Consider the following 26,168-nt stretch of genomic DNA (forward strand, 5'->3'; position numbering starts at 1 on the left):
GAGAAATAATCACATTCCTACAAGCACCCAAAATTAGTACACGCCTCAAAATAAACATAGAAATGTATAAAGTTTATGTGAATAAAAAATTTCTTTATTTTTTCCAAAGTTGTTGGAACTTTAAGAAATGGAGCTGTTCAGAATGGAAAGGCAGAATCAAATCTTAAGAGACCACAGTGTTTTATTACCAAGTGGTATCATGCATATAACTGCTTTGGGTGCGTATAACCCTTGACATGGGAATGCTTTCATTACCCAGAGCTCTGAATCATTTCCCAAAGAGAAGTGAGGTCAGTGAATGTGCAGGCTTCAATTCTGATACCTTCCTCATGCCTCTGATTTATTTAAAATCTCTTGTATTGTTGATCATATTTAGATGCTTTCATACAAATACAAATACAAAAATACCAAAAAATGTCAAAATACATGCGTGCCCATTGGTAAAATTAATGATTTGGCCACATTACCAAAATAAATTAGTAAAATAATTAGTAAAAGATGAACCCAAGAAAGGTCAGATAATTCTTTTTATCTGGACTCATTTCTAGACTAAATCTAAATAACTTCTAACTTTAAGAAACTCTAAACATTTTCTTCCACATGACATTTCCCTAAATGAAGGAAATAAAGAGCTAGAGGCTTGATTTGCACATTTTTCTTTTTAATGTTTTTCTTTGTATAACACATAGGATGAAACAAATTCTGATAATTCTGCTTATGAATTCGGGTGAACAAGGGGGAGATGCAAACAGCTGATCATTGATAACCATGTTATTTTCAATCTACTTATGCTATTGATTCTCTTTGTTTCCTTATGTGTCATGTTGCTGACAGTAAGCAAGAAACATTCCCTATTCATTAAGTGGATTTCCATCTATGAATGAAGTTGGCTAACTGTCTGCTTGCTGCTTCCTTGTTCAGATCTGAGGCCACCTGGGCTCCATGAGCAACCTTCTCCATTGAAGGATGGCCTGAGGATATAGATATGGATGACAGTGTCTGGGGGACCCACACTTTCATCCCGAAATAAAGACTGGAGTATCATACATGTGAAGCTCAGGCCACCACAGTCACATCTGATTTTTCTCTCTTCATTTGTTGATGGCTGGGAAGAAGGAAGAAGCCAGATTTATTTGTGGGACGAAATTTCTTTTCAGACTTTTCTTCCGTTGACTCTGTGAAATAAAGGACATGTCAGTTAGTAACTGGCATTATATGATAAATACAATTTTTAGAGTCAAGTTGCACCACTAATTTATGTAGAGATTTTAATCCTCCTAGTAAGAAAGTATAGTTAGTTGCTTAACTATCCTGTATGCTTCCAGGGTAAAAATGTGTTAAGAACTGGAGGTAGGGGTGCCTGGGCAGTTCAGTCAGTTAAGTGTCAGACTTGATTTCAGCTCAGGTCATGATCTCATGGTGAGATCGAGCCCCGCGTTCGGCTCTGTACTGGGTGTGGAACCTGCTTAGGATTCTCTCTCTCTTCCTCTCCCTTTGCCCCTCCCCCACTTGCTCAAGTGCGTGCCTGCATGCGCACACTCTCTCTCTCTGAGAAACGAAATGAAACAAAACAAAACAGGAGATGGGGTTCCAGAAGGGTATGGTGGAAAAGCAGAAGCTTTGGACTAACTACTTGACTGGGCAGTTATCCCATGCTGGGACTCAACTACCCGGTCTGCAAGGGTTTGATTAAAATAAAGCCAATTACAGAAGCTTGCTATGTTGTTGTCAGGCATAAAGATATTGTATATGAATATCATCAGAGTCCATTGACTTACAGGAAAATAAAATCAAGTGATGATCCCACAAATGAGAAATGGAAATTAGTTTTGAATTAGATAGTTCTGGAAGACATACATATAGAACGTTAAACTCATTTGGTTTAAAAATTCAGAACAAGAAGTATCTAATTTTATCAGTAATATTCAGCTAATATTGACAGTACACATCAATTTGATTTTATGCTCTATTGTGGAGAATAAGAAAGAAAGAAGGAAGAAGGGAGAGGAAATACAGAGAGTTATAGCTAAAGAAAAAAACGGAGAGAGCCCCAAGGTAAAATTCAAGCACCTAAAGATCTCTCAGGCTTGAACGCTTACAGTCACCTGACCAGTCCTCTCTGAGACACAAGGTGAGAAACTTAGTTCCCCAGATCAATCCACTAACCAATTGGAGCAAATTCCCAAGCTGCACTGATTTTCTAATCTAATTTTCTATCATTATTCTCCCCCACTTCCTCCTGCTCTCTCCCCTCCTTCTTGATCTCATTCATTCTTTCATTCAGCAAATTTTGTGTGTGTGTTTGTGTGTGTGTGTGTGTGTGTGTGTGTGTGTGTGACTTATGTGTCTGTTCTAAGCCCTGGAGATCCAACAGAGAATAAGCCAAAGTGCCTGCCTTCATGGATCTTACATTCTAGTGGGGGAGAATCATTACAAATAAATCCACTTTTATGAAATGTGATAGCAGGTAGTGATTGGAGCTGTGAAGAAAAATAAACTAGGGTGAGGGCACAGAGAGTGATGGGAAGGGAGAGTTCTTCCTTGTTCATTACCTGCAGACTCTCATCTGGTTACTTAACCCGGAGACACCGAGCAGCTTCCTGACTGCCTGAATTACACCGCATTGTATTCAAGTGTCTGGGCTCTGAAGTCAACCTGCTGGATTTAAATCCCATCTCTACTATTTACTTCTTTTGGGATCTTAAATAAATTATTTATCCTCTTGTGCTTCAGTGTTCTTGAATATCAAATGGGGATGATAATCATAACTCCCTCGTTGTTATAAAGATTCGGTGAAAGAGTGCATATAGAACCTACAGGTTTGTGCCTGGCATGCTAATTTAAACACGAATGTTAGCCATTATCACCAACAGTAGCACTCAGTTACGGTTTATATCCCCTTTCACCTGAAATAAAATTGTGAGTGTTTTTCTGTTATTCTTTGAAAAGTTATAAAGTATGCTATTATATATATTTTTTCATTGTTTTAAGTAATGGATGAAACACAGTTGTATGAATAATCCAAAACTAACAGGTAGTCAAAAGAGTGTTTGTTTGGGGTTTTGTAATTCATATATTTTATGCCTATATTTGCATTCTTATATATCTTTCACTTAAACATTTTTCTATTATTGGCTATGCTTCCACAATTGTGTAAATGGATCACATGTCACAAAGTTCATGTTCTCCCACTCTCTTCCACATTTAAATTGAAAAGGAGCTACAGTTGACCCTTGAGGATCCCCTCATGAAGTAGAAAATCCACGTATAACTTTTGACTCTCCCCATACTTAACTACTAACAGTCTACTGTGGACTGGAAGCCTCACCAGTAACATACACAGTGGATTAGCACATATACCATATTTTTATAATAAAGAAAGCTACAGAAAAGAAAATATGATTAAGAAAATCATCAGGAAGAGAAGGTATACTGTACTGTATATTTATTGAGAAAATCATCAGGAAGAGAAAATACTGCACTGTAATTACTGAAAACAATCTGCACAGAAATGGACCCTTGTAGTTCAAACCTGTGTTGTTCAAGTGTCACTATATAAAATTGGCTCTGATGTATGCTTTCCTGTGCTATGGTTAATATTTTGTAACTTGTTTAATTCTAAAGGGATTTACAAGCTATTTAAAGACACTAATAATTGAAATCATCATTTCTATTATTTAAAAATAATCAGTTGAAGAGATTAAGATACCTGTTTTTGGACTATTTGCTCAGAGAACTTTCTCTTCTCTTTACTGTGAGCTCTTTGATCTATGAATGGCTTCTTAGTGCCCAACACAGTGCAGGGCACATTAGTAGGTATTTCAAGATGTTCTGTACATGTTTGTTTCACAAAACTGGAATTTGAACACAAAATTTTCTGAAGTAATATTATGCCTAGCTTCTTGGAAGTGCTTTTCATGAAAATAGATATTTGATGGGTATTTATTAATTTGACCTCATCCACTATTTTCCCCACTTAAGCTGTATGTGTTTTTTTTTTTAATTGCAGACAATCAACATAGTGATTCTTTTTTTTTTTAAGTTTATTTATTTATTTTGAGAGAGAGCAGAAGTGGGGTGGGGGTAGAGAGGGAAAGACAGAATCCCAAGCAGGCTCTGTACTCTCAGTGCAGAACCCAGTGAAGGGCTTGAACCCACAAACTGTGAGATCATGACCTGAGCCAAAGTTAAGAGTCAGATGCTTAACAGACTGAGTCACCCAGGTGCCCCCATGATTCTTTAATCTATACCAGTTTCCAGATTTCATTGTCATCTTGCTAAGTGCATAATTTTGTGGAAAGGACCTAATATTATTTTGGAAACAGATTTTAACCCCTGACTATACTTAACTCTTTTCTACATTAAACTAGAAAGGGAAATTTTACCTTTTCTATAAGCAAATAGAGATATCTACTCCTTTTACCCTTCTTGTATGGTTAATGATTTTTCAGAGTGAAAGAAAGCTTTATTCTCTTTTTATTAAGAGAAAATAAAGTTTTAATATCTATTAAAACAGTAGATATATTAAAAATTCCTTTGCATTTGGAGAAATAATTTATCATATTTCATGATCGTTGACAAAATTAATCATAGTGGAATCAATTTCTGATGATCTAAGTGTAGATTATTCATTATGTAGATTAACCATGACTAATTTTTATTCCATTTTTGTCTTCCTCCTGGTATTTAAGACACATCTGGCCACCTTCTTTCTTCACTTAGTCTGTACTTAAAGAATGCAAAGTATATTTAATATCAGATGAGGCAAAACAAATAAGAATGGAAATACAAGCATAAAATATACAAATTATAAAACCCCAAACAAACACTCTCTTGCTTACCTGTTAGTTGTGGGTCATTTGATACCACTGTGTTTCATCCACTACTTAAAACAATTAACAGTAAATTATATTATTTTATAGAAAATCCTCTATTGCCAAAAATTCATATTCAAACAATTGGTAGAGTTGATGATTAACAGGAATCATTTATGTACATAAGCTAACAAAATAATGGTCAAGGTTTCTATATAATTAAATAAAGCAGCTTTTTGTTCTGGTGGTGGGAGTTATGATTTTTATCGTTTATTCCATTAGGCACAGACAGTATGAACCAGCTCTTTCTGTTTTTAGTCTGACATCATGAAATGAGGCTTACAAGAAGTACCATGTGTTAGATCCTCCTCTTAAGGTTTGATCCATTTTTTTAAGTTTATTTATTTTGAGAGACAGAGGGGGGCCAGAGAGAGAGAGGGAGAGAGAGGATCCCAAGCAGACTGTGCTATCCACCTCAGTGGGGGGCTCGAACTCACGAACCGTGAAATCAAAACCTGAGCTGAAATCAGGAGTCAGGTGCTTAACCAACTGAGCCACCCAGGAGCCCCACATTTCATCTATTTTATTATAAAGATGAGACGAATGGCCACAGGTTAAGTTGAGCCAATACAAGCTTCCTGGAACTAGTAGAAGAGTGACAGCATTTGAATTTTCTAGGCTGTATGGCTTAGTAGGATGAGCATGACATTTAGAGTCACAAGTAGAACTCAGCTTATCACTTATTTCTTATGTGATCTTTGGCAAGTAGCTTACCCTCTGGTTAGGCTCTACTTTTTCCCAGTTTTAAGGTGGGTATAACATTTTTCTTTGTAATTGTTGTGAAAATGAGGGGAATAATTTCTAAAAGTACTACGTAAACTGTAAGTCGTTGAACGTTAGCTACGCCTATTAATACACAAAACAACTTCTTGACGTGGCTGGTGAGACAGAGGCTTACTGATTTCATGGCTCCATCCTGTAGGTACCATAACATTCAGAAGCAAGGATGGCTATACAACCCTCAGAGATGTTATGTCATGTTACCTAGCTTTTTTTTTTTAACTTTATATGATTTTCTTTTTTTTTAAATATGAAATTTATTACCAAATTGGTTTCCATACAGATTCTCTCCTCAATGCCCATCACCTACTTTCCCCTCCCTCCCACCCCCCACCAACCCTCAGTTTATTCTCAGTTTTTAAGAGTCTCTTATGGTTTGCCTCCTTCCCTCTCTGTAACTTTTTTTTTTCCCCCTTCTCCTCCCCCATGGTCTTCTGTTAAGTTTCTCAGGCTCCACATAAGAGTGAAAACATATGGTATCTGTCTTTTTCTGTATGACTTATTTCACTTAGCATAACACTCTCCAGTTCCATCCACATTGCTACAAAAGGCCATATTTCATTCTTTCTCATTACCAAGTAGTATTCCATTATATATATATAAACCACAACTTCTTTATCCATTCATCAATTGATACTAGCTTTTAAAACTAGGCAGTGAATCTAAGTCTTGAATTAGCTCTGGAAAAATTTCATTTGTCAGGTTCAGAGGTCCTGTTTAATTTTTCCTCTCTGTCCAGCAAATTCATGATTTCCATCTCACAGAGCTAAAACACATGCATCCTGGAATATTCATGATAAGAATATGGACTGAGAAAATCTTAGGCCCAGAATGTCCTTGGGAACAAAGAAATAATTAACAGTCCACACAGAAAAGGAATACACTAGGAATTCTAAGTACTAACCTTATCATGAGTGTGACCTCCCTTCTTTTTTCCTGGAATGATGTCAGAAGATTCCCTTCGTGCTTCTGAACCAATGAGTGGAAGAAATCTTAGGCTAGTGGGGCTTGGTACCTAGAAGCCATAAGTAAAGATTTAGTGAGACATATTTAAGGTGATTACACCTGTAATGTGAATTCACGGGGGTGGAGAATAGGGAAAGGTTCAACTGCTTTAAAATATACCCCTCCTTCCCAGATGCCCACTATGACTTCTTGACACTTCATCCTTAGCATTATCTGTAGCTTAAGTGTTTGACCCTATTACAGGGAACATGTTCTTGGGAAGGAGAAATAACATTTTATGAAATAATAAGGTTAAGTTGAAGTATTTCTTCAGTTTAATATTCTTGGTTTAATTAGTTGTTTAATTTAACAGAGGTTAGCTCTAGTGGAGACTGGAAGAGAATGAGTAAGGAGAAGAAAATTCTGGGCAGAGGATGAATTCTGGGCCAACGGACGGCACAGGCAAAGTCACAGAAGAGGGAAGAGTGGTGATGCTTAAGGAATGGCAAGTAATTTGTCACAGCTGGAGAATAAGGTACATGGGAGAATGTGGTAGAAAATGAGATCATACAGTTCAGGCAGATACCAGATTATGAAAGGTTTGTATGCCAGGCTAAAGGTATTTGGATTTTATCCTGTAGGCGATGAAGAGCCAGGTTAAAATCTGAAATAGTTTCCTATAGTGTTGTTTAACGTGAAATGGCAGAGGCAAATGGTCAAGACCATGGCCACCTAGAACTAGAGACTTCTTTGGGATCAGATGCAGCACGCTCATAGAAGCATCAGTCTGCTTGGTTATGTGATTTTCTTCAACCTTGTTGGGTAGCCCAAGGTCGGGAATGAGACATCAGATTCCTTGTTTTCTAACTACTCTAGTTCTTAGAAGCCTCCAACTTACCCTATATATAGGAAGAGAGCCGAAAACAATCCCTGCCTCTCTGTTTTCCATCAGGAATCCTTCTAAGGCACGTCTTCGAATCTGCAAAACACAGGAAGTGGATGTTTAGTGATGTGGGCACATTCTATCAGTAGCAAAATTCCTGGGTTTAAATTCTGACTCTGATGCTTATTAGCTGAATGATCTTGGGCAAGTTCTTTCCCTGTTGACTATTTATGAGGATCAAATGAAATAACACAGATAGTGTGCTACTCAAATGTAAGATTTACTATCATTGTATTATTATTACTGATAATGATTTGTCAAAAAGAAGTGAATGAATACATTTTATATAATTGAGAAAGAAAAGGAATAGGCAAAACAAGATTCTGGAAGAATTCAGAGATTCCTAAGAAAAGGGTGTTTTAATTCAACTTTAGCATTAACGTTTTATTATTTTACCAATGAATTGAGAAGATAAAGTTGAGCTAAGGGGTAGACAATCCTTGGGGCATTTGATTGTTTCAAGGCCTTTTAAACTTTGCTAAAGATTTCCCCAAAATGTATTTAATATTGCAGTTAAATTATTTAAAAAATTATTTCTTATCTTCAAATTGGAAGAGAATATTAAAAGGACATACCAATCTTTCTTTTTAGGTTGTACTATTTCAATCCTATTCAACAAAATTGAGTTATATGCTATGCATAAGTTTTTGGCCATAAAGAGCTTAGGACTCAGTGGTGAGTGGGAAGTAAAGAAGAGTACACAAAAAAATACTGATTCATTGGAGAACATGGTAAATGAATACGCTATAAAACACAAAGCAGGGAGAGATCAGGGTTGTTGGAGAATGTAGAATTAACATTTACTGAGAATCTGTGATGTAACTGTATGCATCTTCACATCACCACAACACTTTGAAGGGTTTGCAGATGAATAAAGAGATAAAATTATTTAAGATTAAACCTAAGTCTGTCCCACTCCCCATCCTGTCCTTCTCCTCCTTGTCACCCTGCCCTCTGGGAGCAGCTGAGTTCCATTTGGACAGAAAGGCAGGACTTATGAAAACTATTTAATTTGGAAAATATTAAGTATTTATCAAATTATGAAGTTGATAATGTGAAAGAATAATGACATAATGAACATCCATGGACCCACTGCTCTGTTTTATGTATTGAAACAATACCATCAACTTTGAGGTTCTGAGTCCTTTTCATCTGCCTTTAAAATGTAATGACTGTCCTGAACTTTGTGCTTTTAATTCTCTTGCTTTCGTTTATATAGTTTTACTTTATGTAAATTTTTGCCCAAACAATATTTTATTTCTTCTTGACTTTTATATAAATGAAATAATTATGTACATATTCTTAAGCAAAACTTTTCCCATTTAATAGCCTGTGTCAAACAATTATTCATATACATGAGTGTTGTTTTGGTCCATTTATATTCACTCTTCTGTAGTATTCCAATTTATAGATATGCCATAATTATGTTCCGATTATAATGTCTGTGAGCATTTAGGCTGCTTTCAGGTTTTTCTATTACCAACAGTACTTCTCTGAACATTCTTGTACCTGCCTCCTAACCATGTGTTTAAGGGTTTCCCAAAGATATATATCTAGGATACTATAACTATTTTCAACTTTACTAGATAACGCCATATTGTTTTCCAAAGTGGTTCTACCAATTTACTATTTCCGCCAGCAGATTAGTGTTCTGATTGTGCCAAATGCACACTGACCCTTGATATTGTCAGACTCTCTGACATTTGCCAATCTACTGGGTGTAAAATGATATCTCATAATATTATTGATGTGAATTTCCATGTTTACTAATGAGCATCTCATCATGTGCTTATTGGCAATTTTTTTTTTCCTTCTGTGATGTATCTATTCAAGTATTTGACCATTTTTTAAATTGGACTGTCTTTTTTTCTTATTGATTTTTTTAGGAGTTCCTTTTCTATTCTGAATATTAATCTTTTGTCAATTACAAAGGTGGGGTGGACTTGACAGAGAAAGGTCACAGATGTGGTAGGACAGCTCAGGCGAACTGGGGCAGGAGGCAGGAATGCTCAGGAAATAACAATTAGCCTGATCTGTAGAGGGTGGGGCAATGGTAGGTTAGTAACAGGAGATAAGTTTAAAAAGGTTAAGTTTGGCTTATTGTGTTGAAGATCTTGAAGAAATTGATTTCAATTAATACCACACCTTAGCCTAAAGACTCATGCTGTATCCACTTTTTACAAATATTGCAAATAGAATGGATAGCAGGACCCATTTCTCTCCTAATTCTGCACTGAAGAAAAGTGTGTCAGTCTGTGATAGGCAGAATCATGGCAACCAAAGATGTCCACATCCTATTTCCCCCACCCCCAACCTATGGTTTCACTGCCTTACTTGGCGAAAGGAACTTTGCAGATGTGATTTAGGTCAGGAACCTTGAGGTGGATTATACAGGTGGGTCCAGTCTAATCCCAGGCATCCTTAAAAACAGAGAACCTTTCCCATAGGGTCACAGACATGTGACCACAGGAAGATGGTCAGGGAGAAGCAATATGTCTGGCTTTGAAGATGAAGGAGGAGGGCCCCCAACTAAAGCATTGAGATTCTTCCCTACAGCCTTTATAAAAGGAACATAGCTCTGGCAACACTTTAATTTTAGACCAGTGAGAACCAGGACAGACTTCTGACATATAGAACTATAAGATAATGAATTTATATTGTTTAAGCCACCAAGTTGGTAGTAATTTGTAACAGCAATAATAGAAAACTAATATACCAGAGAGATCTAAATTCAGGAAAACAAAAGCAAAGTGCTTTATCTTTTTTTGTTCACTTGTTTGTTTTAAGGCTACCTTGGGAGAAGAAAGAGACTTGAAAAACTTAAAATCATGATCCACTTCAAAGGCCTTGGGAGGTGTACGTTTGAAAAGCAACGACATTGAGCTCATTTTTTTCCATCTGTGTAAAAAGATACAAGAAAAACTGTTCAGCACATACCCACATCTTTTATTCTCTGCCTACTGCACATGTACCATTAAATCCTTCTTTCTCTGGGTCCCAAATTCTCTGGCTTTCTTGGCACCAGTCCTAATGATGCTACCTCTGCACTTAACTAGTCATTCTTTATTTGTTCACTCAAATACCTTTTAAGTGCCTATTGTGTGCTAAGCACTAAGCTAAGAACTGGGTATATAAAGATGTATAAAACATGGTCTTAATCCTCAAGGAACTCACAGAGCTAGTGAAGGAGATGCATAGTACCAAATTAGAATATACTATTTTGAGTACTAAGATAAATGGATGTTCAAGGCTCAGCAATTACCCATTGATCAACTTTGTGTGGGGAACTTTACCACAACTTGATGAGTCTTGACTCTACTACACCACCTCTCATGTTTTGGCATGATCTCTTCTCTGGAGCTCTTGCTGGCCAGTCAAGGCAAGGCTTGAACCCTTCAGTGGAGTCTTGGCAGTCACGTGGAACCCTTGTCGATTCTTCTAAAATTGCTGCTGTGTGGCTTGTGACACTTTGCTTCAATTTCTGTTTCTTCTACCAACTGTTGGACTAGATGATGGCATGCAATCTCTCCAGCTTTGGCGCACTTACGATTTCCCTAAAGGACTTTATTTTAGACAATCCCTTCTGCTTCTTCCCATTTTTGACTCCATCTGGTCAGTTCCCCCTGTTGTGGTCTGCTCTATATTACCAGTCCAGGGAGGACCCCCATGCTTTGCTGATGTTGAGCTCAATTAAGCTCCAATCACTTCCATAATGACAAAGATCCAACCACATCAAAACCAGGACTGAATGTTACAAAAGCGCAAAACACCTTTTGCCAACACTCTGTTCCCTACTAGGGAACTGTCCTTTTTTTCTAAGCCTTTAAGCAGTGCTCAGGTGTCCTTGAGACACAAGCATACCCATGAATCAAACTCTTGTCTAACGTTAGAGCTATCTGACTTCCTTACAAAGCAATATATACTATCACCACCTCACATCTCCTATTTATTTCTCAAGCACTAGCATGTGATTGTTACCCACCACTCCACTGACATTACCCTCTCCAAGGTCATCAGCTGAAATAATGCCAATCGTGTATTTACTTTTCTGTTGTCCTATGTGACTTCACTGCCACGTTCTACAAATGTGTCCTCACTACCACTTGTCATCATACCATGTGCATGTGGTTTTCTTTTCAACAACCAGACAGGTCTATCTCAATGCTCATTAAATATCTTCACTTGGATGTCCCACAAACATCTAGACTTACACTTGTCCAAAACCAAATGCACTATCCTTTTCTTCAGACTTGTTTTTTCTCTTCTGTGTTCTGTCACTATGATTTCTGTAAAGCTTAAAATCCTTCTGTTGGTCCGTTACAAAACCCATTGTGATTTGGCATCTATAAAATTTTCTTGCTTTATCTCCCACCACGCCTTCCTTACTTGCTCACTGGACCCCCCAGTCTTGAAAAACTACATCATAGTCTTTCATTATTTAGTGATTTTACTACCCATGATTTAAGTAAACATAGAAGATCAAAGTTGCCTCTCTGGTCTTGTTTGGTTACATCCCATTTACCTGTTGGTGATTATCTTGAGAATTACATTTTCCTAGAAGTACTATTATACTGAATTGTAGCTTTTTGTTTACATATTTTCCCCCTCCACTGGATTGCAATGTTATTGAAAAGTCCTGGACTTTTCACCTTTGAATTCTCCATGTCCAGCAGTGTCACATTCTTGGGGTGCCTGGGTGGCTCAGTCGGTTAAGTGTCTGACTCTTGGTTTCAGCTTAGGTCATGATCTCACGGTTTGTGAGTTCAAGCCCCACATTGGGCTTTGTGTTGATGGCACTGAGCCTGCTTGAGATTCTCTCTCTCATTTCTTTGCCCCTTTCCTGCTTGTGCTCTTTCTTAAAATAAGTAAATAAACTTAAAAAATAGAGTTTAATTCTTGTCTGCTCATCTAAAGAAAAACCCAGTGGTCTTACTTTTGCCGGTCAAATATCAGAGGATATTCATATTTTTGCGTCTTCTCTGTGAATTTGTTTTCTTCTTTTATTTCTATGGGATATTCATTAACATCACATGGCAAAATGAAATCATTTGTTGGTGATATTTCAAACATTCTTCGCTGTCCAAAATATCCACAGTAATGACCATTGAGGGCATGCCAGACCCTGAGGAAAGGCAAAAGTAGGGAGAAGAAAGTAACTGGAATTCAGTGAAAGTTATTGTTTATTAGATCATTTATATGGGTTTTTACTGGTCCATCAGAGATTTTAAGCTTGATTCGAGGACTATTCCTGTTAAATACATGGAACCGATCATAGCATAAGCATTTTTATCCATTAGAATTCTAATCAACAATTTTGGGAAATGTTGATTTGAGTCTGTACTTATGATGGCCATTCATTAAAATCAGAAAACAAGGAATGGATATTTCCCAGAATAACACTGTTCATTCATCGTGATCAGAACCTGTGTTGGCTGACAGTATGCTAGTTGAATTAGGCCTTACAGTGTGCTATATCTTAGTTGTCTACCTCTGCATCAGCAACAGTAGGGCTTGTGGGAGGAGTTTCCTAAGGATGCTTTTACTATTAACAAAATCCTCTCAACCTCCATCCATAACTCCTACTGTTATGGAAAAACCATACTATTTTTCACAACTGAGTTATAAAATAAGGTGACAAAAGAAGTGTTTTTTTATCCATATACATAGTTTTACCATCAGGTCACTCTGTGAGATCCCTCTAAGCAGCCCACTTGATTTAAAGTCCTATAGAATATCCTTAGCAGGAGTGTGTGCCCTGCATCTTAAGGAAAGATAAAACAGGATGTGGAAGATCTTGCTTTTATATCTTGACTTCAACCTCAGAGTAACAAATGATGGAAGCAGTCATCATGGCCCATGAGGAGAACACACTAAATGAGGTAAGAGTAAATTCCACCAAGTTCAAGTGGTTTCCCAGGTCACGGGGGCAGGCATTGAGGAGAGGACCGAGGAGAGGTATCTAGCCAGGACTCCTCACACCTAATAGCATCCTAAGAATGTAACATGAGCATTTTACATCCCTTACATATTCTAATTCTCCTACACTGCCTTGCCAGAGCCTTCACCAAAGTGAAATGGACCAGTCCTTCCAGCACAGAAGTTAGAGGGTAAGGACTACCTTTAGGACAACTCCAAACTCACTCTATTCTAGGTCAGGACTGAAGCAGCTTCTGATCTTGTTTTGTGACATTTCCTGCTGCATGTGGAATTCTTCCAGATGACTGATCCCACCTCTCAGCCTGATTTCCTGGGTCTTAGATAAATATCTTAGCCCTGTCTATCCTCTGTCTAAAAGCTAAGTCTTTATTACACTTTTTTCCTATTATAATATCACAATCTTTTTGATAACAAAGATTTAGAATGTTAAAATTCCCTACCCCTTTGGAAAGTGGCAGCCAGTGTTTGCAAAGGGACATAGCTTAGTTATAAAGGGAAGTGTATCTGAGATAGTTATTCATAGAGCTACTTTTTCTGAATTGAGTATCTAGGGAGATCTCCACTTGAAGGAATCATATAAAAGAAATTTCTGAGCAGGGAATGCTCATAACAACAGAAGTGTGTGCACATGTGACATGTGGTGCACGTGCACACTTGCGTTTGTGTGTGCATGCCTGTGTGTATTACAATCCCCAATTAGCACTTCTGCTGACAGGTAGCTGAAAATAAACCGGAACAGAGACCCAAGGGACAGAGTTGTGAAAAACATCTGTAATAATTAAATGTCACGTTTTTAATTTTTCCTATAAATAAAATAACACATTCCCTTTCTGGCGGAGGAAGAGCTGTTTAACCCCAGTTAGGACCTTGCCCCCTTCCAGACTCACCTTTCACTCAACATTTCTAATAATTTACTTTCACCCTTCCATATTTAAAGTATTTTTCTCTTTTAGTGCCTCCTTTCTCTCTCTTTTTTCTTAAGTGCCTCCTCTCTTAATGAATGGTACCATCGTTCACTGAGTGGTATATGGCAGGAGGTAGGCTTGACATCCGCTGCTTACCTTCCCTTTCAGTTAAAGTTTATGTCTCCTGGATTTTATCTCCTGGACAGTTCTCAGATCCGGACTATCTGCTTCCAGCACTGTTGCCACTGCCCTAGTCCAGGCACCTGCACTCAGCATAGACTTCCAACTGGTCTCTTTGCTCCCACCTTGCTGCTCTGAAATCCATTCCCTACACGTTATTTTTTTAAAAAATGTAAATCAGATTATGTTAGTCCTTCACTTAAAATCCTTTGGAAGCTATTTCCTTCAAGGTGAAGATTCAAATCAGCCCCAGGCTCACACAGGGTCTTTTACCCAATGTAAAATATTCCTTCCTTTTTGCCTTCACTATGTTTAAACTCTCCAGCACACTTTGAAACCTCTCTACCACTCTCGATCTTACCTGACTTTATTCTCCCAAGAGGATAATTCATCACCATGATTTTGACACATTTTAATATGCAGCAATTTGTCTCAAGAAATGTCATGGCATTTCCTTTCTTTGTGTGTGTGTGTGTGTGTGTGTGTGTGTTCAGTATTGGTGTATGTATCCTTAGCATTATCCAGGCAATTAGAAATAAGTAGGCTTTGCAGAATCAATCACAGTGTCCATGAAAACATTAGCTTGCCTTCACTTTTCTCAGTGTTGAGTTGCACTTTGCTATGACTTTCTTTATGCCTTCAGATCCTGTGTCTCCTGTGGCTGTTCCTGGGCTTGAGTCTATCTCTCTGAGATAATCATCTGGCTTCATTCTTTGAAATGAGTACACAAAAAACACTTTTATTGAAGTATTTGTTATACTCTGACATGGATGAGCAGGGCATCTTGTCTCCTTGGGCATGGAAAAGAATCCTAAGCCAGTGGCCATCTTTCCAAAGCCCTTTCTGCGTGCCACATTTTGTTTGTTTGTTTATGTATTTATTTTAATTATCCAATCAAGATTGTATTTGGGGTATAAACTTAAACTGTAGCTTAAAATTTTTACTTCTCGCGCTCAAAACCCTAAATTCACAATATGAAGGTCCATACCTTACTGAGCCATCAATGGAGGCAGTAAGTACCACTTGTTTGTCTTCTACGTAGATTACTTGGACAATTTCTAAAGAATGAGCACGCCAGGCAAGCAGCTGCTTCAGTTTCTAGAAAGCAACAATAAAGCATATTCCGTAGCATAAGTATGTGCTGATCATAACCCAATCTCAAGCAAAACCGGTAATCACGAATGAGCCAAGCTTCCAAGTGAATGGGTGTGGACATCTGTGCAAGTCGAAACCCCTCTCCCTGTGAGCTCTTTTTCCTTGCTCAGGTATCCTAACTCCATTTTTAGGTGATTGTTCATCTCATGTATTCCTGGGAGAAGAAAGACCTTATGTCTTTAGCAATTTCTCGTTTAAGTGAGGATGAACATTTAGTTGAGGATTACAAGATGAGTAGACAAAAGAAAAGCCTTAGGAGAAAGGCTGTGGGATAGGCAGAGGCAGAGTGGAATCAGGGGCAGGAGGAAGCAGAGCTGAAAGGTGAGGACCGAAGGGGAAGTTGGCAAAACTTCCGTGTTTTCAAATTTTATCCAGAGATAGCTCTGATGATTTTGTTCTCTTTTTTTGATGGTGGTGGTGGTGGTGGTGATGGAGGTAGTAGGGTTATATATGATATCACAAGGAATCAACAATTAGAATGGGCCTGGCTCATTCTCTTTGATAGACCTCAGAGGTCTCGATTCAAGATGTGGCTTATCCTCAAGTCTAGAGCCTTTAAACAGGCCTGAACTGTGTGAACTAGAGTTGTCCACTGGAAAGCTGACTCTGTAGCAACATCTCCTTAGAGCACATTCTGTCTCTATCACTGATGAACTCACACCAAGCACTACTTCTGGGGTCATCTACCTAGGATATATGTGTAGCTAGAATTCTGGCAGCTTGGAGTTTTCTTATGAGTCTCCTATTCATTTAGACTTGAACAAAGTTCAGACACAATTCCTCCTAAATTTATTGACCTTCTGACTCAATCCCCTCTAGTTGTTCTTAGACAACCAGGGTGAAATCTGCATTCTCTTACTTCTTATTGTCTCATAGTTATTCAATAATAGCTTGTCATCCAAGGGTTCTTTCTCTATTCTTTGGGATTGGATTCACTTAGGCAAGTGTTTCTCTACTATGGGCCATATCTATAGTAAGAAAGACATTTTACAGATGTCAACAGATACAATATCTGCACATGCATACCGGACAAATTTCAGATACTTAACCTTACTATGTGCAATGCACACTGATATCATCTATTCTATTCTATTGCATTTTATTCCCCTTTTAAATTAAAATACTGGTCACCACTCATTACACTGGTTTTATAACCCGCTAGTGGGTTATAACCTGTATTTAGAAAAACATTGCTCTAAGACTTTTTTTTTTTTTTTTGTAGACAAGTGTATATTATCATATGTATGATTTCTCTTCCTGTGGACAGGTTTTGACTATCCTATCTCTTAGAATATCTATATTATATAGAGCATCTTTTTAATAGTAATGTTGCAAGAGAAGCAGATTAACATCTGATGTATGCACTGACATATTAGGTGTTTATTGTAACTAGTTGTAATCTATAACTGAACCTGATTTAATTCATGATATATATTAATCTGTGTAATAATGAGGCATCTTATAATGGGATTCTGTTATATATAGGCAGCCATGTACAAAGTGGAAAAAATACATTGCCCAAATACAGAAAAAGGTTGAAATGACATTGAATATGGAGTAATTTCAAATAAGTTATCAAAATAAATTCTTTGCTTTTATAAATTGGTGAAAATGCTTTAAAATAAATTCCACTGATAGTTTAATTCAATATTATTTTATAACTTTGTTTTTAAGATTTTCTCTAAATTTTATAAGGTCTTGTTTCCCAGTTTATAGAAAGTTCATTTGCACAACTGTAAGCTTTTTGGGTCATACTTTTGTGCCTTAAAATTAATAACAATATATGATAATCATCAAAATTAAGGGAAAACAGATAACTGTCCACTTATATATGGTTCAAGCATGTCATTTGTTTTTGTTCTGCTCACAACATGACTTGATTTCAGACCATTTATAGCTGTTGATAAGTGAAACTTTGTGCTTCACAAGTTGTTTGAACATTGTTTTCTATTTGATAGCAGTGAGTGTTATATATGGAAAAAACACTGGACTTGAGGACAAGAAGCCTGGCTCTAGTCCTGACTTAGTCATTAACTGTCTACATGGACTTAAGGCAAGACAGTCTCTGATTTCCCCTCTGCAAAGTGGAGATAATCATAGGAAAAATAAACATCTGAACATTAGAAAACCATCATTGGTTCTTGGAAACAAAAAGAAAATTCTATGGATCAACTGAAATAAGGTTTGAAACAGTACCATTCTGTGACACTCTGCAAGGAATCCAATCTTAATCTATGTAACCATAGGAAAATAACAGTAAAAGAAATACTATTTATTTACGTTTTAGATTAAAATATGACCTTAAAGAGAAATAAGTCTATGGTAAAATAGTGCTTCCTTGCTGTAACTTTTGATTAGTCAAGTTGAGTCTTTATAATAGATGTAGGTATATTTGTTTATCCACATTGACACAAAAAGTTCATATTCAGGTGGTTTTAAATAAGGATGGTGACATTTACATTGCATTCACTCTAAAAAGAGCATAAAATATGTTTGAATCACAAGGAAGATTTAGACTAGATGTGAGGAAGTGTTTCTTTTTTTTAAATTCAAGTATAGTGGCATGTAATGTTATGTTAGTTTCAAGTGGACAACATACTGTATATTACTCAGTGCTCACCATGATAGCATGCTAACATGTTATTGCAGTGTTATTGACTATATTCCCTATGCTGTATTTTTCATCCCCAGTGGTTGGGCACTAGATTAGGCCTGTAAGGAAAAGTTATAGCATCTCTTTCTGTTGTTTTTTTTTTTAATGTTTATTTATTTATTTTTTTCGTTTTCTTTTTTTTAATTCAATATATGAAGTTTATTGTCAAATTGGTTTCCATACAACACCCAGTGCTCATCCCAAAAGGTGCCCTCCTCAATACCCATCGCCCACCCTCCCGTCCCTCCCACCCCCCATCAACCCTCAGTTTGTTCTCAGTTTTTAAGAGTCTCTTAATAGTATCTCTTTCTGTAAAGTTATGTCAGATATAAAAACTGACTGTGGAGGACTAGATGATTTGTGAACTTTTTTAAGCTCTGGGTTTCTACATAGATTCTCTCAAATAAATCAAAACATGAAGATGATGTAATGCGGCCAGTGGCTAGATCACTCACTCACTCACTCACTCATTCTTTCTTTTCACCAGTAAACCATTATTATTTGGCATGTAGCTTGTTTCTTTTTTCTTCTTTTTATTTCAAGTATAATTAACATAGACTGTTATGTTAGTTTCAAGTGTACCATATAATGATTCAACAACTGTATACATTTCTCAGTGCCCATCAAGATAAAATACTGTTAAGATTCAATAGTATTATATATGACTCCAGAGTAGGAAGTCTTGGCTTGCATTTCTATCTTTTGTGGTACCTAGCACAGAAAAATGGTCAGTTTCTGGTTCATGAATTAAACTAAAACTAAAGTTCCTACCTTTTCATTGTGAGGTGGATCCAGGAAGGAACTAATGCTGCAAAGGATAACATGTCCTTCTGTAGAAAATGTAAGCATTGGAATCTTTAGTTAGATATCCTTTTTGTCTAAGCAAATACTATCCAGCCCGCCAAATTAATTTGACTTAGACACTTATAATGGTAAATAAAATAGAATCTGAAAAACCAGAAATGAAAGAAAAAAATTATATCACTTATACGTAGGAATTCTGATATATGGCAACCTCATTGTGACTTACTGTTGCCATGTATGCTCAAAGTCAAATTTCCTCTAGATGTCAGGGTAGATGAAATAGAAATGAATACAACACTACCAAATGGAATCCAAACCATTAGAGAGATAATCATCCTACAATCCACATGATAGTTACAAAACTAGATTTAAAAAAAAAGCAACAGGGTGCCTGAGTGGCTCAGTTGGTTAAATGTCTGACTTTGGCTCAGGTCATGATCTCGCAGTTTGTGAGTTCAAGCCCCACATCGGGCTCTGTGCTGAATCTGGATCAGAACCTGGAGCCTGCTTTGGATTCTGTGTCTCACTCTCTCTCTGCCCCTCCCCCGCACATGTCTGTCTGTCTGTCTGTCTCAAAAAATAAATAAACACTAAAAATTATTTAAAAAAGCAAAAAGGACTACATCTAGGCATATTCAAACTGCAGAAAGAAAAAAAATCTTGAAAGAAACCAGAGGGGGGAATATCTTATCTATAAAGGAACAATATAAGAATTACATCTAACTTCTCAGAAACCATGAAAGTTAGAAGAGAATGGAATGAAATATTTAAGTGTTGAGAGAAAAACCATCAACCTAGCATTATGTCCCTTGTGAAACTGTCCTTCAAAAGTGAAGGGGAAAGGTGACTTTCCCAGACAAACAAAACCGGAGACAATTTGTTGCTAGTAAACTTGCCTTGCAAGAAGTATTAAAAGAAGTTCTTAAGAGAGAAGGAAAATGATACAGGTAAGAAGTTCAGATTTATACAAAGAAAAGAAGAGCATAAGAGAAGGAATAAATGAAGATAAAGTAAAAGCAATTTATTTAAAGCAATAATAGCAACAATGTATTTGACAGTTGTAACTTATAGGTACTTGAGCTGAGTGACAGTAGTGACACAAGGAAGAAATTAGGAATATTTTGTTATTATAAGGTACTCATATTACCAGGGAGGTGGTGTAGACTTGTTTGAAAGTGGACATGAATTAGTTGTAGATGTATATTGCAAACTCTAGGGAAACCATTAAAAAAATTTTACAAAGATACATAATTGATATGCTAAGAGAAAGTAGAATAATATGAAAGGTCACTTCAAACCACAAAAGGCAGAAAAAGAGTGAAAGACAAAAATAAGAACAAAAACGAGGAATAAATAGAACACAATAAGAAATATGGTAGATCTAGATCAAAAATCACTTTAGATGTCAACAGTCTAAGTAAACCACTTAAAAGACTGAGATTGTCAGAATGGATTAAAAAACAACACCCAATTATATGTTGCTTACAAGAAATCCACATTATATATAAAGATACATGTAGACCAAAAGTAAAGGGATAGAGAACGACTTACCATGTTAATGCGAATCAAAAGAAAGGAAGAACATCTATGTTTCAGAGAAGACTTCGGAGTAAGAAAAATTATTAGGGATAAAGAAAGGCATTACATAATGATAACGGGGCAAATCTCCAAGAAGACATAACTATCCTTAACATGTACGTGCCGGGGCACCTGGGTGGCTCAGTCAGTTACGCATCGGACTTTGGTTCAGGTCATGATCTCGCGGTTGGTAAGTTTGAACCCTGCATCAGGCTCTGTGCTGGCAACTCAGAGCCTGGAGCCTGCTTTGGATTCTGTCTCTCTCTCTCTCTCTCTGCCCCTCCCCCACTCTCTCTCTCTCAAAAATAAACATTAAAAATTAAAAGAAAAACATGTATGTGCCTAACATCACAGTATCAAGATATGCAGCTGAAAACTGATAGAATTGCAAGGAGAAATAGATAATACACTGTTATAGTTGGAAACTTCACACCCATCTATCAGAAATGGACAGACCCAGGGGGCAGAAAATCAGTAAGGACATAGTTGAACTTAATCACACCATCAGTCAACTAGATATAATTGATATCTATAGACTACTGCATCCAAACACAGCAAAACCCATATTAATCTCAAGCTATCATTCACCAAGATAGACCAAATTCTGGGCAATAAATTATATCTTAACCAATTTGAAATAAGAGAAATCATATAGTGTATGTCCCCAGACTACAATGGAATGAAATTGGAAATCAATAAGAGAAAGGGAGCCGGAAAATCCCAAAATAATTAGAGATGAGACAACATACTTCTAAATAATAGATCATAGAAAAAAATCTCAAGAGAAAGTTTTAAATATTTTGAACTAAATAAAAATGAAAATATGACACCAAAATTAGAGGGAAGCAGCAAAAGCAGTGCTCACAGGGCAATTTACATGCACATATTAGAAACAAAAGGAAGATCTATAATCTAAACTTCTCTTTTAGAATGAGATAAAAAAAAAAAAACCCACCAAAGTAAGCAGAAAAAATGAAGTAAAAATCAGAACGGAAATCAATGAAACTAAAAATAGGAACTCAGTAGAAAAAAATCAACAAAACCAAAAGCTGGTTCTTTAAAAAGATCAACAAAATTGATAAACTTCTATCCGGGCTAACTAAGAAAAAAAGATCTCATGGGAATTAAAAGGATACAAAGGAATATTATGAATTCCATGCCCACAAATTTAATAACCTGGATAAAATGGACTGATTCCTTGAAAGACACAATCTGTCAAAACTCACCCAAGAAGAAACAGATAATATGAATAGGCTTGTATTATTTTTAAAAAATGTTTATTTATTTATGGATGGGGTAGGGAGTCAGAGGGAGAGGGTCAGAGAATCCCAAGCAAATTTCTTGCTGTCAGTGTGGTGCCCAGTATGGGCCCATGAACCGAACTGTGAGATCATGATCTCAGCTGAAATCAAGAGTAGGACGCTCAACTGACTGAGCCACCCAGGCACCCCAGGTCTATATTATTAAGGAAATTAATTAATAATCTTCCCAAACAGAAACCACTGCGTCAAAATGAGTTTAATGGTGAATTCTATCACACATTTAAATAAGAAACCTTACCAATTATGTACAAACTCTTCCAGAATATAAAAGTAAAAGGGAATACTTTCTAACTTGTTCAATGAGGCCAGCACACCCTAATACCAAACCCAAAGATATTATGAGAAAACTATAAACCAATAGCTGTTATGAACATAATGAATATAGATGCAAAAATCCCCATCACAATATAAGCATATTAAAAGAATTATACACAATGGTCAGCATTTGAAGATCATTTCATGTAATCCATCCTATCAACAGGCTAAAGAAGAAAAAATCACATGATCACAATAGATGCAGAAAAAGCAGTTGACAAAATTCAATACCCATTCATGACAAAAACTCTCAATTTGGAAATGCACGTTACACTTTTCCCACCAAATTCTAAAAGCCAAAAAACCCAGATCAAAACAACTCTGAGCGTAACATGCAAAACTATAAAACTGGAAGAAAATCTAAACCTTGGGTTTGGCAATGACTTTTTAAAAACAACATCAAAGGCACAATCTGTGAACGAAACCATTGGTAAACTGTACTTCATTAAAATTGAAAATTTTGTATAATCTCCGGAAGACTGAAATAATTGATGGTACAAACTGATCCATAAAGTAAGTTTTGAAATGAGAACAATGTTCTTTCAAGAAAAGATGTAAAATTTAAATATTATTACTTTTTGTTTAACATTTATTTGTTTTTGAGATACAGAGAGAGAGCACAAGCAGGGGAGGGAGGTGAGAGAAGGAGACATAGAATCTGAAGCAGGCTCCAGGCTCCTAGCTGTCAGCACAGAGCCCAACGCAAGGCTCAAACCCACAAGATCATGACCTGAGCCTAAGTCGGAGGCTCAACCTACTGAGCCACCAGGTGCCCCTAAAATTTAAATATGAATGTAATAGCAGTACCCGAATGCAAATATCAAGGTTACAGTAGCAAATGATAAGTGAAGGGGTGGGTGTGGAAGAAAAGCAAGAGTAAAGTGGGCTAAGCTTTTGTTTAACTGAAAAGATGCTGTTTCAGTCTAAATTCTAACAAACTGATTAGTTTTGTCTGTTTTTTGGAAAAAGTTAAAAGTGAACACTACTAAAACTTAAAAATGTTTTTACACTAGGAATGCTCATTCACACACTCACATAATCTTTTAAAGTAGATGAAAAGAAAGATAATTCATGATTAATTAAAAAGATGAAAGAAAGGAAATAAAGCATTAGAAAAAAGAATTTTGTTACATCAAAGAATAAAGACCAACTGTATGAGTTCTAACAATCAATACAAAATCCCCTAATGAGAGCAAAGAATCCCTCTCCTTCCTAATTAATGCTGTTACTCCCTTTATGAGATAAATACAACATAATCTATTCAAGATGGAAAATGAAAACTTTACATTCTTCCCAATATGTAAGGTAAGAGAACAGGTAGGTAGTTCTGTACCCCATTAAAAAAATTTTTTTTCAATGCTTATTTATTTTTGAAAGACAGAGAGAGACAGCATCAGCACGGAAGGGGCAGAGAGAGGGAGACACAGAACCCAAAGCAGGCTCCAGGCTCTGAGCCGTCAGCACAGAGCCTGACGTGGGGCTCGAACTCACGAATGGTGAGATCATGACCTGAGCCAATGTCGGAGGCTTAACTGTGTACCCCATTTAAAGATGGGAAAAATTAGATTGTCTCGCTCTAAGTAAAGACCTCAGAATGGAATAGGTTCTATTCATTGCTCTATTCATTCATTATTCTATTTATTCAGCATGCTATTCATAACACTCTCTCCTGCTTCAGCATCCTTCTTTTTCTTTCTTTTGTCTCAACAAATGTCATGTATTTTCCTACCTCCATCTTTATGTCATGTGGTTATGGAGCAACCTGTAGACGACTACCTAAGCATGACTTACCCACATTTCCAGTCAGAAGTATCCTGGTACATGGATCAGTATACAGCGATGTCAGAGAAATGGCAGAATGTTTTGTGAAAGGCAGCATATCCTTCAGTAGCTTTCCCTGAATAAAGTATAATAAATTCTATAAAATATTAATCTCAGAGTTGAATTTCTCTATAAATAATCCATCTAAAAAATCATCTCTACTACTGCAACATGATTCTCTTCTTTGTAATAAAAACAATTTGAAACTATCTGAAGGGACTTATTTCCTTGAAATTAAATATTCATAAAGCTGTAACAACTATTAAGAGCATCTAAACTCTGATTATTACAGACCACTTCTATTCTTGGGGGTTGTTTCTTGCACTTCCATGACCCTTTCCATGAACTTCCTCAGACCTCTTTTCCATGTACATATTCCCCTTCTAAACAAACGTTCTTTTCAGGTTTAAGTGTATCTCACTTGTTTAAGTGTATCTCAACCAGTAATATTGCACTTACGTTTTCAGACATATCTATTTTGAAAATTGGTGCAAGATAAAGAGATTGTAGGAGATTCAAATTCAGCAGATTATTTTTCAGTGCTTAGGATAAGTCAGCACCAGGAAGGATTTTCCACAAGCACTGCCTCACTTAGACAATAAACAGCCCTGCTTCAGAAGAGAGATTTAAAATTTTTTTAATTTTAATTTTATTTTTGAGACACAGAGAGACAGAGTATGAGCAGGGAAGGGGCAGAGAGAGAGAGAGAGAGAGAGAGAGAGAGAGAGAGAGAGAGAGAATCTGAAGCAGGCTCCAGGCTCTGAGCTGTCAGCACTGAGCCCTACGAGGGGCTCGAACTTGCCAACTGCGAGATCATGACCTGAGCCAGTCAGATGCTCAACCGACTGAGCCACCCAGGCACCCCAGAACAGAGAATTTGATAGGGCACCTGGGTGGCTCAGTTGGTTAAGCATCTGACTCTTGATTTTGGTTCAAGTCATGATCTCATGGTTCCTGGGATCCAGCCCTACATGGGGCTCTGCACTGACAGCATAGAGCCTGCTTGGGATTCTTTCTCTCTCCCTCTCTCTGCCCCTCCCCTGCTTGTGCTCCCCCCACTCATCAAAATAAATAAATAAATAAATAAACATTAAAAAAAAGAAGAGAGAATTTGAGTCTGCTAATCATTTCCTGAGATTTATTTGGGTATAATCTTCCTTCTGTCACTCTTATTTCTCTATCAGAAAAAAAAAAAAAAGGCATTGCTCCAATACCAAGATACTCTCAGGAAAAGTTGTTAATGATAGTTTGTATTTTTGGGGGGCCTGGGTGGTGACCAACTCTTGATTTCAGCTCAGGTCATAATCTCACAGTCGTGAGATCGAGCCCCACATCAGGCTCAGTGCTGGATGTGAGCCTGCTTAGGATTCTCGCTCTCTCCCTCTACCTCCTCCCCCTCCCCCACTTGCTCTGTCTCCCTCTCTCTCTAAAATGAAATTTAAAAATTGTTTCAAAAAGTTTGTATTTTCAAACCAAGATTTTCCCACTTACACGCTAAGATCTATTGACAGACCTGGACGTTTTACCCAGCAGATGCCTGCGCTATTCTGTGTCACTGGGTCTCACTATCTGCCATACAAAATGGTGGCTCTTTTCTCACTTGCCTCTCTAGTGATTTCTTGCCTCTCTACTGATTTCATTGTTATCAGCACCTTCCATCAAGATCCTTCCTTCCATCATTTCTGTCTTCCTAGTTTTAAACTCTGCCACCCTCCCCTCCAAGTCATTTAAAATCTTCTGGGAAATAAAAGCTATTTTTTCATTGTAAAATACTTAAGGACACTCAGTACAATGTAATAACTTCTTCCAATAGTTTAGATAACTAAAAATTTATACATACTCAATATTTGAGTGTTCTTATATTCTTTTACTGTAATACATCATTAATATCCTCTAATGTTATTTAAATATCCAATGAAATAGTTAGTGGCATGTACTCATAGCTCAATTTAAAGA

The 26,168-nt window shown here is 36.9% G+C and overlaps 1 protein-coding gene across 5 annotated transcripts in view; it reads right to left on the minus strand.

The window, feature by feature from the left end:
* Positions 1–644: 644 nt before the first annotated feature.
* WDR64 (WD repeat domain 64) overlaps positions 645–26,168 on the minus strand; it is a 152,057-nt gene continuing 126,533 nt past the window's right edge. For 4 of the 5 annotated variants that reach the window (XM_045049232.1, XM_003999137.5, XM_019821525.2 and 1 more), the window contains 8 exons: positions 24,183–24,288; positions 19,144–19,202; positions 15,553–15,662; positions 12,476–12,664; positions 10,335–10,440; positions 7,498–7,578; positions 6,559–6,669; positions 645–1,175 (listed from right to left, as the gene is read on the minus strand). In XM_045049232.1, the coding sequence (XP_044905167.1) occupies positions 1,092–1,175; positions 6,559–6,669; positions 7,498–7,578; positions 10,335–10,440; positions 12,476–12,664; positions 15,553–15,662; positions 19,144–19,202; positions 24,183–24,288 (846 nt within the window). In that variant the 3' untranslated portion in view covers positions 645–1,091. The remainder of the gene's footprint in view (positions 1,176–6,558; positions 6,670–7,497; positions 7,579–10,334; positions 10,441–12,475; positions 12,665–15,552; positions 15,663–19,143; positions 19,203–24,182; positions 24,289–26,168) is intronic. The other variant, XM_045049233.1, reaches the window with a different exon arrangement.

Source organism: Felis catus, chromosome F1 (genome assembly GCF_018350175.1).
Source record: "Felis catus isolate Fca126 chromosome F1, F.catus_Fca126_mat1.0, whole genome shotgun sequence".
NCBI classification, from domain to species: Eukaryota; Metazoa; Chordata; class Mammalia; order Carnivora; family Felidae; genus Felis; species Felis catus.